Source organism: Lycorma delicatula, chromosome 7 (assembly GCF_047948215.1).
Source record: "Lycorma delicatula isolate Av1 chromosome 7, ASM4794821v1, whole genome shotgun sequence".
NCBI lineage: Eukaryota > Metazoa > Arthropoda > Insecta > Hemiptera > Fulgoridae > Lycorma > Lycorma delicatula.
In genome coordinates, this window is record NC_134461.1 from 11,267,681 (window position 1) to 11,283,935 (window position 16,255).

General features: G+C 28.5%; 1 protein-coding gene across 3 annotated transcripts; it reads right to left on the bottom strand.

The window, feature by feature from the left end:
* Positions 1-310: 310 nt before the first annotated feature.
* Srx (sulfiredoxin) lies at positions 311-16,168 on the bottom strand. Of its 3 annotated transcripts, none has more exons than XM_075371612.1 (4): positions 15,646-16,167; positions 11,862-12,130; positions 4,725-4,888; positions 311-2,307 (listed from the first exon to the last, which is right to left on the bottom strand). In XM_075371612.1, the coding sequence occupies exons 3-4, from the start codon at positions 4,884-4,886 to the stop codon at positions 2,098-2,100; spliced, it is 372 nt and encodes a 123-aa protein (XP_075227727.1). In that variant the 5' UTR covers positions 4,887-4,888; positions 11,862-12,130; positions 15,646-16,167; the 3' UTR covers positions 311-2,097. The 3 variants fall into 3 exon arrangements, with proteins under 3 accessions (XP_075227727.1, XP_075227728.1, XP_075227726.1); XM_075371613.1 differs by having other exon boundaries at positions 11,862-12,217; positions 15,646-15,760; XM_075371611.1 differs by lacking the exon at positions 11,862-12,130 and having other exon boundaries at positions 15,646-16,168.
* Between the last annotated feature and the right edge of the window lie 87 nt (positions 16,169-16,255).

Below are 16,255 nucleotides of genomic sequence, written 5' to 3' on the forward strand. Positions count from 1 at the left end.
CTCTGAAAATATAATCTCCTAGGTCTAGGCTGCCAACCAGTCATCTGATGTACATTTCTCATAAATATGAAGACCAAACATTTCTGATGGGAATTGTATCGCCTCTATTTTTCATTATCTATGTAGAACAAGATTTATCAAGTAATTATGATGCAAAAATAAACAAAATAATTCATTTTATAGACTTAAAATTAATTATCCCTCCGATTTGTTGACATTCTTGTACAATATATGCATCTCACTGCTTTACTTAAAATTTAAAAGATAGGAAGAATTAATTTACGGTGAAAAATTAAATTAACAAAAAGAATTTATAACTAAAAAATACATTTTAATAAAATATTAAAGCTACAAAAATACCAGCTGTAAAAAATAAATTGTTGATCATTATTACATCTGATTATCACTATTCTACATACAGACAAGACAAACAAAAAATAAAGTGATGGCAAAATGATTAGGAATGTTATGGCACAAATAAATAGATATTAAAGATGTTAACATAACTGTAACATCAATAAACTAGGAAAACACTTGGAATAGCATAGAAGTGTTGGCAGACAAAAGCATTTACTAGAGTATCTCTCTCCAAGAGTAATGATGCTCTTTATTCTATTAAGCCTTGTAATGAACATTGTGAAAGTGCCATATATAGCTAAACATCCTACATTTCAGTAGATGTGGCATATGATGTACTACAGTATATTCAACTCAGTAAAGACAATCAATGGGAGACTACTCACTAACTCCAGGTCACCTCTAAGCATTTATAAAAGCCTATAAGCACATTTAAAAAATTTCCTTCTATACTTGAAACTGTACAACATCCAGAAAACTAATAGGAACAGCCATAATAAAAAAAGCAGGCAATAGATTGAAATCAAACATCTCTTATCTTTTAGAGTGATATCAATTCTACGAAGTGTGGCTATTAAATAACGAGACTAATGCTGATACAGAAAAACTGTACATGCGCCAAATTCATATGACTGTCAGCTGTGTAGTGTGAAGCTTTCTCTTTCAATTGTTGCCACTCCAGTTTCTGTAGACATATTAGTCTGGCCGTGACCTTAGTTTGGATAACATGTTTTTTGCTTTGCTGAAAAAATGATGAAGTATTTTATTAAAGCAAAGAATTGTCGCAAAATTTCTTGTGCAACTTGGAAAAATCGCTACTGAAACTTATCTTTTATTAAAAGAAGTATATGGCAATGAGTGATTATCACTTGAATGGGTTTTTGAGTGGTTTAAGTGTTTTCAAGATGGCTGAGAAGACATTGAAGATGATGTTTGCCTGGGTTGCCCTTCCACGTCAATAACGGATAAAAATATTGAAAAAAATTGGTACTCTGTTCCGATCTGACCGTCGGTTAATTATTCTTGTCTTTATTCAAGGTCCTTGCTCAAAAATAAGAAAAAAGAACTTGAATTGTGGAAGTAAAAGTTATGGGTTCTTCATCAGGACAATGCACCGGCTTACACTGCATTGTCTGTCAAGAAGTTTTTAGCCAAGTATAACACCCCAGTGTTAGACCATCCACCTTATTTGCCTGACCTGGCACCATGTGACTTTTTATCTGTTTCCCAAGGTCAAATCTAAATTAAAAGGAGCAAGATTTCAGAACGTTGAAGCTGTGAAAGAAAAAGTGGCACACGTCATGAAAAAGCTCACAGAAGAAGACTTCCAGCATTGTTTTGAACAATGGAAAATTTGCATGGAGCATTGTAGGGTTAGAGGAGGGTTGTACATTGAAGAGGATAATAACTAAATATGTATAAATTTAAAATAAAATATTTTACAGCATTAGTCTCATTATTTAATAGCTACACCTAGAGTAGTATCATCTTGGCCTTTCATCTGGAGGTTCTGGGTTCAAATCCCGATTCAAGCACAATATTTTTCATATGCTATAAAGATTCCATTTCCATATCCCATTGATAAGGTTCAAGTTTATGTGGCAAAAAAAAGGGTTAAAGACAGTTTAAAAAGTCCAAATTTAGTACGCTATTTGAAGAATAATAAGTAAACCCATATTCATTGATATTTAAGATGACAGATAGATTGTAATGCTGTGAGAATAATGAAATATATCTGATCTATTTTAAATCAGGTGTTGAATTTCCAAGGTAACATCTTAAATCACTGATTGTCGATTCAACTATTTTAGCTTTTATTGTATCCTTTTCTAATCTTTTATGTGCTTCATAACGATGACATCCACCAAATGAATAATAATAATTTCCACCTTCTGAACCTTTTATCCATAGAACATCTATTGGAGGTACTTTATGGAACTCATTTGGATTCTAAAAAAAAAAAAAATAAGTAAAGCTATAAATAATTTTTTTTTTATTATAGTAATGTATATGAAAATATGACTGATTAGAGTAATCTATTGCACCAGTTTATGCAACAATTGTCAAAGTATAAAACAGAACCAAATTGTACTTCAGTGAAAACATCTGTGTGAGGCTACATATAGTATGTATTATCTTCCTCAATAAAATATTTGCTAAAGTGTAGCTAAGGTTGTAATGATAAAAAATAAAATAAATCTTCAATTTATTTAATGTTTTATTTTAACGCATGCAAGACTTAATTCAATTAAATGTACATTTAAAACTACATTATAATTTTTAACTTCAACAACGAATAATTTTTTTAACTATTATTATGGTTATCTACTGTATGTACTTTCCTTTAATTAAGTACGTGCTCTCTTATACGATTCCACAAATAATTATTTCATCCAAATGTTACCAGTCTTCTGTTTGAACTACATTAATAACTTTTAATGATTATTTAAACTGACAAATTAATTGAAAGATTATGTTATCTTCAATGGTCAGCAGATTAACATCTTGATAACAAAAGGCATAAGACTATAATGTTTAGAAAGAATCTGTATTTTCAACCTTGTAAAAGGCAAATTTAAAACATAACTTGTTAAAAAAAACATAGAGATATATTATTTAAAACTCTAAATACTGCAATTTAAATGTTTTAAAATTTCACAGATCGTTCCAAACATTTAAATGTTCTAGTTTCAGCAGATTTCACCAGGGTGAGGTCTAACAAGTTACGGCCTTGCTCATTTTTTTCCATATTAGTAATTAGGATTAATAACAACACAGTTTTTTTGTTTTCTAGTACGAATCCAGCTCATATTGTTTCATCTAATGTAAACCGTACCAAAATTGAAAATTTTAATCGCTTAGATTTCATTAATACACTTATATGGCAACATTTGTTTATCTATTTATAAAAAGAGATGACAGAATCAGTTTTTCGTCATTAGTTATTTAATTGCTATTCCTTATTAGTTTGATGCCATTTCCATTCTTTATGTTCTATTGTGATCTCTTATGCTCAGTATAATTACCACACATTACATGTTTATTGGTATATACTACTTTTATATATTTCAGTATTTGTCTTGCTTTGTAGTTTATACACATTTCTATATTATCAAATTAATTAAACCTGGACATCATAACATGTGGTCCATTAACCTACTTTCTCATGATTCTAATACAAATATTTTGGTGCTCTTTAGTATATTGTCTACCATTACAGTTCATGGGGTCTACCATATCGAAAATAATACTGTTTAAAGAAAAATAAATAGATTTTTCCCCTATCTTAGTATTAAGGAATGAAAACTATTTCCAATTTGTTACAACTAGTATCATTTAAAAAAAGAAATTAATAAGTTTAAAATCATTCACTTCAAAGCATATAAAGTTTAGAAAATATAACTTTTTAATGGTATTTTTCTCCCTTGCCATTAATCCTCAGATTTGTAGCAAGTTTCTGAAATCTGTAGCCAGCCTCTGTGGCACAAGTAGCAGCATCTCAAACTTTCATTCAGATACCAGGTTCAAATCCTGGTCAGGCAATTTTCACACACTACAAAATTGCCACTTCATCTCATCCTCTAAAGCAATTCCTAATGGTGGTCCTGTACCAAAAAAACCTTCTATCCTGTGCTTTCATCTTAAGTTCTTTATAGGCTGAATGACTAGCATCACTCATCATTTTGTTTTATGTATACAGTCAGCTTCTTCCATTACGGTTCTTTCTCTTTATCACTACTTTGTTTTTTTGTAGCGTGTCTTAAAATTCAACCGGTTAACATACCTCTTCTTTTAGTTAATGTTTTCCGGAACAAAACAACTGTCTTTCAGTTGCCCTTATAAATATCTATTTACTGGGATTCTATTTTTCAGCATCTGTCTATAGCACCACATTATGAAAAATTCCTTTTTTTTCTCTGGTACTTCGTCAGTCTGTGGTTTTTTTCTATAAACCCACTGACTTTAACTGCTTGCCGATCTTCATAGTGGAGTAATTGAATCTCACTGTTTCATTTGGAAAGAATTGAGTTCAAATCTAATTCAGGTATTGCATTATTCATATGCTAAAATTTTTACTGCAAATATTTCTACGCATAAGCTTCACGCATATGATAAATTAATCATTGAAAAAAAAAATCATTAATTATAATTACATTATAAAACAGGTTATTCAGAGTATTAATAATATCATTCAATTATTTTTTATATTTTATTAAAAAGGTTCAAGGTTTGAACCCCCAGATTAGCTTGACATTTCACAAGCAACAGAATTTATCATCTATCATAAAAAAAGATGAAACAGCAACTACAAATAGGCAGGCTCAGATCTGTTATTGTATGAATAAATAAAATAATAAATGGATTACCTGCAATGTTTCCATAATACTTTTAACTTTTTCATCATTAAACATCGGTGGTAACGGTCTAATAATCACATTCATAGGAATATCGTGTATTTCATCAATACTATCAGAGTGTACACTAGTAATTTCTGATTTGTTCTTGTTATATATATTCACATTAATCATACCTGAAAATGTAAATTTGATAAGAGCTGAATTGAAATTATCATAAGGTTTACGTTAATCCAGAACAGGAGTATGCTGTGATTGAAGTAGAAGAGAAAATAAAGCAAAGATTGAAAATCTTTAAATATTATTACTCGCTAATACAAAAATGTTATAAAGTATTAACGTTAAATATTTTTTAATCTATCGGTTAGGTATGAACGTTTTGTATAGAAACATTAAATAATATTCACTGATCATGATCTAAAAAAACGATTATAGTTCAAATGAACACATTGTGAATATGATGCATAAAATTGATATGCATGACTGATGCGATAAATGTATACTTAAGTTTTTATACACATGATGTATCATTGGGAATAAGAAAATTTTCTTAGATCAATCTAAGTTTACTTTTTGAGCACTCTTAGTATCTAAAATAAAATAAATCTGTTGTATTAATTTGATAGTTGCAAAATCAAAATCCAATAACATGCAAGGGATGTTTGACAATTACCTGGAATCACAACAGCTTTAAGCCTAAATGAAACATTTTTAAGGTAGCTGGTAATACCAACCTTTACATGGATTCCTGTAAAAATTTCATCTGTTATAGCTTATTTGTTGCAGCCATTCAAATTAAACAATTTTGATTTTTGAAAATATGAGTATCATACAGTGATTAAATATATATATATATTTTTGAAAGATTTACCTGTTCAATATATCATCACAGAGCTTAATCATGTTTCTGGTGACTTTTTATTAGCAAAATCAACCATTTACATTTGATTTTAGTAATTTCAGATGCAGTCACACAAACACTAGAAAGAAATGAATCTATATAGCATCAAGTGCACTGTGTCCAAATTTTAAAAAAATATCTGGGATTTTTTTGGAAATCATAAAAAAAAAGGTGCAGGAGATTGCTAATAATTTGATCAGTAATAAATGTGTTCATATCTTGCGTGTACATTTGCATATGAAAAAGCTACCTGCAAGAAAATGAAATGTTTGCTCACAATCTTATAAAAAAAGCAGTCATGTCAGGCTGATTCTACGCTACTTTTAATATAATCCAAAACTATCATCACTATTACAAAAATGAAACAACAGTCGATGTGGTAGGCAAAAGTCAGTGAAATCTCCAAAGAAGGAAAGGTTTTGGATTGGCTGGAAGCTTATGGTTATTTCTTTCTTTTTTTTATATACAAGGTATAATATTATTCACTTTTCTTGAACATCAAAACCCATTACAGGAGAATATTATGCACCTTTATTAAACTGACTGAACAATGAAATAGAGTAAAAATTACAAAATTTGACAAAGAAAAATGTGCTTTTTCATTATGATAACAGACCGGCTAATGCAGCAGGGAATTATATAAATTACACTAAAAATTGTTTTAATATTCACAAATTTAGCGTTTCCCAATTTTAAAAAAATGGCTTGCTAGAAAGAGAAAATTATATTAAACAATGAAACAAATGCATCATATCTTTGATGAAACATATTCTTATTTCAAAAACTAGAATTAATTATGTTAATATAAAAGAATATGATGAAAACTTTTTCAAGTACATCAACCAAGTAGCTCAATTCCATCACAAATAAACTATCTTGAAACTTCTTGGGTTCAGGTTGGTTTTCCTCTTCTAGAAAAATGGCGACTTCAACTCAATTCATAAACACACTGTAAAAATTTCCCACGTGATAACCATTTTGCCTCTCGATAAAATAGTAACGCTGAATGCAGTTCACCCATGTCTTTACATAGCACAGGAAAGATTCTTGATTTTGAGGTCTCATTTCTTTGGAAGCCACAGCTTCTCTGTGGATCATGCAATGTTTCCAGACACACTGTGGAGATTTTTGTCTCATAAGTGCTTGTATACTTTGGATCTTTCATACATTGAATGAGCACCATCAGGGCATATTCTGACACAATTTTTCCACTCTTTGTTTGCCTTGTTTATAAAATCATTTAAGATAGCAAATAATGCGAGTGCTGATGCTTTGAACTCTATTGGTTTGCATAAAAGTAGTTCTACTGCTGACATAACATCACAAAATCAAACATTGGCAATGAAATGACCATCATTATTGCTACCTGTTGCTTCATCAAGCCGAGTTGAAAACAATTTGTCATGCAACTTCCCGAAAAGCTGATTCTGTACATCTTCAGCTATATCACCAATTTGATGGGCAACAGTATCATTTGATAGAGGTATGGACTGAAATTGTTTGGCAAAATTACCTCCAAACATAGTTTCTACAATCTCAATTGCAGCTGACAATATAAGCTCTTCACGAATGGTGTAAGGCTTTTTACATCTGGCTATTTTATATGAAACTCTGTAAGAGGGAAATAAAGTTTTTTTTAAAAATGATGTTTGCTTTTCAAATGATTTTAATTTGAGAAAGCCCAGTATGGTGGATGTAAGACAGAGTGCAATAGAGAGGCATCGATTCTGGTTTTGTCAATGCATTGGGTCAAAATTCAATAAATTTAGTTATTTTTGGTAATTTGTAAGGTTTGTAATTAAGGTCATAGTGTAGCTTCAGCATCAAACTACATTAGTATTATATATATTGTTATTATATGAGAGGAGGGCACGATGAAAATTATGACTGAATATTGGCGTAAATACTGAAAGGTTGAGAAATGTTGCACAAACACACAATAAACTGAATGTAACATATTTTTATTTAAATAACACCTCACAATAATAAATTTATTACCTTTTTCAATCCCATAATTGGAGTTGTTAAAATATATAACGCTTGACACAATTTAAGGCCTTCGCAACATCAAATAAAAATCCCAATATGGGTTTTCTGTCAATGGTTTTACTTATTTTTACTTTCAAAACTACATTGATATTACCTGTTACAGCAATAATGGGAAAGTAAATAGATTGGTAAAAAAAAAACAAAAAAAAAAATCTAAAAAAATTGGTCTTTTTTTAAATTTGTGCTTAGTTATTAACAAAATTTTTAGTTATTGTTAACAAAAAAAAAGATTTAAACAAATAGTAAATAATCTACAAAATATATTTTTTATTCCGATGTACCAAGTTCAAAAAATCTATTTTTGTCATATGGACATCAGTGTATACGTACATACATACATAACTTGGCTTGCATTTGGTCTTAATTCTGTACCCCCTGACAGATCTTCTTCAAACTTGATAGACAGGTACTAACTACATTTGAGTGAAAATAATGTATAATTCAATAAATTTTTGCAAAAATTGGGAAAAGGGGTGGAGGTGTTTTGGCTGATAAAATTTCAAATTTTTACTGGGACACTTTAGCAAAAATAATTTTTACAAAAGTTGAAGTTTTTTTATAGAGATAAGAAATTACCAAATTTTTATTTAATATTCAACCCTTTCACAAAAATGACTTTATACATTTTTTTTTAGAAAAGGAGTAAACTGAATCTTTTTGCATCCATACTTTCTACATTAACAGGCATCAAATCACTATTAAAATTTTAGTCGTAATAACAAAAAATATTTTTTTTTTAAATTAAAAATCTTAATTTTTTGTTAGCCCTTACTCCTTAGTATTTCTAGGAAAAAAGTAGTAAAAAATTTAATACCCCTCCTTAGAAATTTACACCTATGTTTATGGTTGTATCTTTATATTTTTAAACAATTTTAAAAAGTTATTTTTTTAAGATTATTATCAACACTTGGGGATTATTTTCTTAAAAATTAAATTTATATGACTGCTTTCCCTTGAATATGGGAGACCCCGAAATGAAAATGATATGGTTATTTTCTATTAATTCACTACCACCTAAAGGTTTTACTATAATATACATTTACTCATACACATACGAGTATATTGTATTTACGTGATAGTTAACTAGGTTATGTATTCAGTCCCTTGGCTGTTGCTGGAATGGCTATCGAGAGCCATTCCTGGCAATGGAGTTTGCTTGCCAACCGTTGTTGGAGGGTACTGGTGAAATAAAATACCCAGGGTGGACAAAAACTGGCAGTATTGCCTTGCAATTTTGGTTGCAAAATCTCTTTGAAGGCTAGGGGAAGAAAAATCCATACAAAAAATTATCTGGTCCTCGTGGTCGGGGGTTGAAGCATCGAGCCAGCAACCTAAAATTTGGAAAATATTCTTTACCAATAAAAAAGAAGCCTCGAAACAAGGACAGGGAAAAATAGGATAAACTAAAATAGAAAATGTACATTTTTATGGCTACATGGAATGTTCAAGGAATTAGTAATATAAATATAAGGTGTTTCAGGAGTTGGACAAAATGTTGCTGGAAGTATGTATTCTCACAGAGATAAAGAAGAAGCCGAAGGGAAGTGGTGTATTAACTTTACAGTGGGGTTATTAGAGATGAAGGAGCAAAGAGGATGGGTCTTATCAGTATTCATCAGGGATTACAGAAATATGTTAAAATCTGGGAAGAAATCGATGAAAGGATAATACTAGAGGAGCTTAACATATATGTATGTGCAATAATTAATAGTAGGAGTGTATGCTCCAAATGGTGATGCAGACAAATTGACTAAAGAAATGTTTTAATTTGATGGGAGTCACAGATATCAATCATCAAACAGAAACCAATATTCTTGGTGATTTTAAAGCAAGAAATGTGATAGTAATAGCTTGATTGTTGGAGGATATGGAAAGGAATGCGTAAATGACCATCATGGTTAATCGATGTATGTAAAGAACTTTGTTTAAAAATTTTAAATGGGTATTTCCCCATAAGGAAATACACAAGTTCAAATGGATTTGACCAACAAATAACCTTAGGTCAGTTATACATAGATTATATTATTCAGCATCATTATTCTGCTTTAAAGGTAATGGATGTTAGGGTATATAAATGGACACAGAGTGGTTCAGATCACTTTTTTCTGGGTGTGAAAGTTTAATTATAAAAAGCAGGAGAGTAAGAGGCTGAGTAATCTGGAGGATGAAAGGTTAGATTCAATTTGGATAGTTTGAAGGATGAGCCCCCCCCTTGATTTCTAATGAAAATTGCCACAAAATAAGCTTAACTTTTAATATAGTGCATTTTTAAATTATTAAAAATTTTAATCTAACTTACCAGCAAATTAAGTGTGACTCGAGATCTTTCCATATATTTTAATCATCATCATCATGAGTTACAATATTATAATTAAGTTAAAAAATAAAAATAATGCCAAAGGTTAACATACCTTTTGTTTGCAATCTAACAGAATACTGAAAGAATATAAAGATACTCTGGTGGATTGAAATGCAAAAAGACATTTGGTGTTTAAAAGTAAAAAAACTACATTATTTATTTATTAAAACATAATTAATCATGTCAATTAATTCGTTTGTATAATGTATATTTAAATCTTTATTGTTTTTTAATGACTGTTAAAAGTTTCATTTATGTCTATATTAGAATATATATTACAAATATCTAAAGATATACATTTTGTATTATTATTATTTATGTTAATGTTATGTAAAGCATCTATAATATTATAACCATTTTTTAAAGTGTATGTAATTGTAATTGACATGACTAAATTATATTGTGAATGTAGTTATTTTACATTTAATAACCAATATTATAAACAACCATTTGGTTTAGCGATGGGTGATCTGTTATCGGCAATTATGGCAGAAATATACTTACAATTTTTTGGAGATACATTAAAAATATCCTAACCCAACATGATATTATGTTATACACATGTTATGTTGAAGATACCATGATCATATAATGAAAGTATTCAAAATGAATCGGATACAATATTAAATAAAATTGATAACACATAAAGTATAGCTTGGAAATAGAAAGTGACATTTATTAACATTTTTTAGATATAAAAATACATAACAATAAAATAAAATTAGAAATATATCGTAAACCTTCTTCAAATGATACCATAATTAATTATAATTCATTTCATCCTTGATCCCAAAAGATGGCTGTTTTTAATGCACTTATATATAGAGCCATACATTACCTCAAACATGATAAAGTCTCTTTAAATTAAAAATATGCTGTTACTGTTGGTTATAACATTAATACTCTAAATAAATTATATAATAAAATAAATATGATTAACAATATAAAATTATTACCAGATAAAAAGGAAAAAATATACATAAAAAATGAATATACTCCCTTTAGTAAAAAAATTGAAAAAATGTATAAAAAAATAACATAACACCTGCACATACTACAAATAATAAATTAATTAAATATAATAATAATAAAATATCATATAATAATGATGCTAAATTTGATAAACAAGGGGTATAAGTCTGGGTTGTGAGGATTGTTATGTATGTCGGTACGAGCAATCGTAAACTCTCTATACATGCAAAAAAAACACACGAATAGTATTAAAAACAATAAACCAGAAAATCCCAACTTTGCTAAACATATATTAGATAATGGTAATATATACAATCCTAATACGTTTATGAAAATCTTAAGACATTTCTTACAATTATTATAATACATCAAATTTAGAATAATGTCACATTTACAGTAATCATCATCATAAAACTCTAATTAATGAGCAAACATTTCTTAAAGATGATAAATTGTTTAAACGTGCCTTAAATGTAAAAGATATAAAAAAAAATAATTTAATCAAATAAAATATCATTTCTGATAACATGGTTTTCTTTTAATTACATTTCAATCCACCAGAGTATCTTTATATTTCAGTATTCTGTTAGATTGCAAACAAAAGGTATTTTAACCTTTGACATTATTTTAATTTTTTAACTTCATTGTAATATTTTAACTCCTGAAGATGATTTTGAAATAACGAAAAGATCTCAAGTCACACTCAATTTGCTGGTAAGGTGGATTTTCATTTTTTAATAATTTATTAAATATATCAGCGGTAACCATGTTTGAGAAATTTATTTATTTAATTAATTTTTATGAGGTATGTCATGCTTTTGGAAACCAATCTCCCTCTTCACCCACCGAACATATTTAAAATACTTACAATTTTATTCCATGTGTTGAAGTTTCTTTGGATGGCTTATACTCTATGCTTTTCCCTCTATGTTTTCTTTAGGGTCCATCTCTGAGTAACATCCAGCAATAGTCTGCCATCATTGTAGTAGTCCATTTTTTAAGTCGAGAGTTCTTAGGTTCAAATTCTAGTAAAGGCAGTTACTTTTATAGAGATCTGAATATTAGATTGTGTATACTGGTTTTCTTTGATGGTTGGGTTTCAATTAACTGCTCATCTCAGGAATGGTTGACCTGAGACTGTACAAGACTACACTTCATTTATATTTATCCACATCATCCTCTGAAGTAATACTTATGACATAACCAATGTGTACCCTAATATTCCTATAGGTCATACAATTTGTATAATAAAAAATATACTAAACAATAATAATGAGAACCCAAAATTTATTGATAATTTTATCACTATTATTAGAAACATATGTCAACAGAATTATTTCGAATTTAATAGTGTATATTACATACAAGAGAATACTTTACCGATGGGGTTTCCTTTATCAGCTGTTCTGAAATTTATTTGTATGACTTCAAAAATAAGATTATAATACTACTCATATAATAAGATTCTATTATGGGTTCAACATGTTGATGATATTTTGGTTATTATAAGATGAACATCTTATAATATTGATAAAACTCAACTCCTATCATGACAATTTAAAATTTACATTTGAAATAGATAAGTGCAGAAAAATAAGTTTTTTAGATGTTAATATTGAAATCAACAAAAATAGCCATATAAGATCAGTGTACAGAAAACCTACAGGGAATAAAATTTATTAATAGAAAATCTGATCATTCATGGTCATACAAAATTAATATATTTACAGCGTAGAAACATGGCTGAAAACACAAGCGGCTCCATTCTATGACGTGGGTATTGGAAAGTTGGTACCACGCTACGACAAATGTCTAAATCGGAGTGGCGACTATATAGAGAAATAGTGTAACTATGTAAGTACTTGTTACAAATAAAAATTTGTTTATTTTCACTGTGGTTTTTTAATTTTGTGACCGATCAGACCTTGAAAAAAAATAACCCTCGTATATAATTATTTTCAAGTTCCTTAACTGTACATCTACAGAAAACATAGTGAACACTTCAGCTTTTTCAAAATTAAATGTTACTGATGTATTAAACTAATCTATTTTAAATTCACCTATTGGTAAATAAGAGCTCTTAATAGCAGCATTTATTGCCTCACTTTTCACCTGCCAAATTACATCATTGTTAGCCAGTATGATTTTTTCACAATAATATTTATTTTTATACCTTAATCAACTAATTCAACAAATTTCTATAATTACTATATTTAATTTTTAAAGTAGCATTTAAAAGTAGTAATTTAAATTTTTTTATAAATTCTTTCACAATTATGTATTGAAATATCTAACCCACTAAATATCCAAGGTTTTAGTTTATTAATTTATTTATTTTATATCTAACGTTACTCTAAAGGGTACAGGATGAAATAAAACTATATAATTTATCAATGAAACATTCATTAGCAAATCAACATTACTGACAACCAATGTCACCCCGATTTTTATTTCTGATATTATAAATTATGCATTAAAATTTGTTAACACAATATTGTCACTACCGGAATTAATCTTAAATTGAACTGAATTAAAATCTACAAAGACAAATACTGAATAATAAACATAACTTATGTGGGTGTGAACTTATAACATTTTATGGTTTACATGAGTTATGATTTTATAACAAACCCTTTAGAATTATTACCATTTTTAACAAACATATATCCAAGCATCTGTTGGATATTTTAGTTGATTAATAATAGATAAATACCCATATCAATTCACAATATTCAGGTAATCATCAGTTCAGTTGATTTTTTGAATATATTTCTATCAGTATTTTCACAAAATACATTATATTTTATATCAGCTAGGCCTGGTAAATGTGTACTACTTGGTTTCTACAATTTCAGATGTTTAAAAAAAACTATTTACAATACTTTATTGGATTGATCTTGCTCAACATTTCATAAATAATTTTTACATAAACAGTTACACCACCATCAGTTTTATTATAATACTTTTAGATGTATATTGCATTGCAATGCATTTATATAATCCAGGGTTCACCCAAAACAATAAGATTTAACTCTATGTACATAATGTTCAATAAAACATGAAAATATCAATATTTTTTTTTTTAATACTTCTTATGTTAAAACATAATACACTTAAAATACTCTTATTATAATTTACACAAAAATTAATTAAACATTTACCTTTAAATATACTTTAATTAAATAACATTTATCAAGTAGGATATTATCAACAATCACATTTATAAAGAAATAAATAACAATGAAATAAACAGACAATAAAAATAATTAATCAATAATTTATTTAATTAATCTTTAATGGCTGTGCATTATCTCTTTTAACAAAAATTTCAAAATCCTTGTACCAAACACATTAATGTCATTAGCTCTAATAGCGTTTTGGGTTCATTAACAAGTTATTAAAATAAGAACAATGATGTTCATCGATAAATAGTTTATTTATGCAATCAGCAGAATATGTACCACAGTTATGGTGGAAATTCAATTTTTTACTTTTATTAAAGGAATCAAAGATTTTTTAGTTTACTCACTACTTAACTGTACTACATAAGACTGTAAAGCTTTTACATTAAAAGTAAAAACCCAGATGACTATGCATGCAACATCTGAATTTATATTGGAAATTCATATTTTTTTTATTTATTTATTTTTTTTATTGGAAAACCAATATTTTTTGCCACAGTGGACATTATTTCAAGAATATTTTCGTCTGTGCTGGTAGAAAATTTGAAATTTTGGTGTTGAATTCTCTTGAGCTTAATTGAAAAATGTTATTATCATTTTAACCACATTTACTTTCTATTATTTCAGTTTTCATATCCTGACCTTCACCAACCTGATTACAGAGAATTTTATTTTCATTATCCAGTCCTGCTTACTCAAAATCTCATCTAACTTACTGGTAACTTATTTGTTCTTCAAAACTACTTATTTCATTATTATATTTTTCATTTAAAAAGCAATTAAGAACTTCAGTTAAGATCACATATTCCATCATTAGTTCAAGAAACAGCTAAATTATCATGTTTTTTATCATTCTTATTAATTTCTAAACACATTTTTTTTGCGGAAATAGATTTGTAAATTGTAAACATGTATTAAAAACCAACACATGATGCAACTGATATTTACACAAACACCTACATATACAAACCTAACGTGAAGATAATGTTAAAAGTTAATGTAAACATATGTCCTACAAAGCTTCGTTTGCGAGTTACGGCTAGTGAAAGATTTCGCTCGGATTTCAGCTACTCGTGAAAGGAGGTCGTACTAAAATGCTTAGGATTAATAAAGGGGCAGAACGAGTTACTTCTTATAGTTTTTGAAGTGAAAAATAGAATAAAATATGCCCCAGAACCGTATCTGCAACTAAAAAAAAACGTTTTTTGTAGTTTGACAACAAATAACGTGGCACAAACACAACATACATTTATCTAACACGTATATTTTTGTTTCAAAACCGTAACTGAAAAATAAACATACACATAGATTTCTTATCTAAAAATACTAAGTTTCTTTTAATCGCCTAATTATATTACACTGACAGGAAAACCCAAAGTATTATTGGTTATGTCATTACATTTACATTAAAATTAGGTAAGAACAATTGATAAAAATAAATTAAAACATACAATACGAACAGAAACACACCTGTTTTATGAAATAAACGCAGGATTCTAAATTTGTTTGATTCCTTGAGTAAAGAACTGTAATTAATGTAATACAAGCCACTCTTTAAGTTCGGCATTTAACTTATGCTAGCACGATACCGTAACTCGACCATGAAAAACAATACGTAAATTTGCAGCAGAGGTATTCCTCATGGTCATTTTAACAACAGAAATACTTTCAACGATGTTATGCAACCAATAGTTTTAACAACGGAACACGTTTTCAGAAATATACTGTTACAACGACTATGATATATTTGAGTAAAATAATAATTTAATAAAAAAAACCGAGAGCCCACATTAACGCAAGCAATCCTTAGTTGCATTCAGATTTTTATCAACTTTGCCTGTTCTGCTAAGGCTTTGTTGTACCTTTGAAATAGTATTATTTAAAGCGTTTAAAAGAGAGACGGAGATCGCGGCTGAATCAAGAAAGTATAACTAATTTAAAAAAATTCTTTAGCTTGTGCAACTAAAAATATTATGCTGATTATCTTAATGCTGTTATTTACTATGCTTCTGAGAGATGAATTTAAAGTAAATTATAGTTTTACTAATGAAATCACCAATTGTGGTAAAAAGGCGATTAA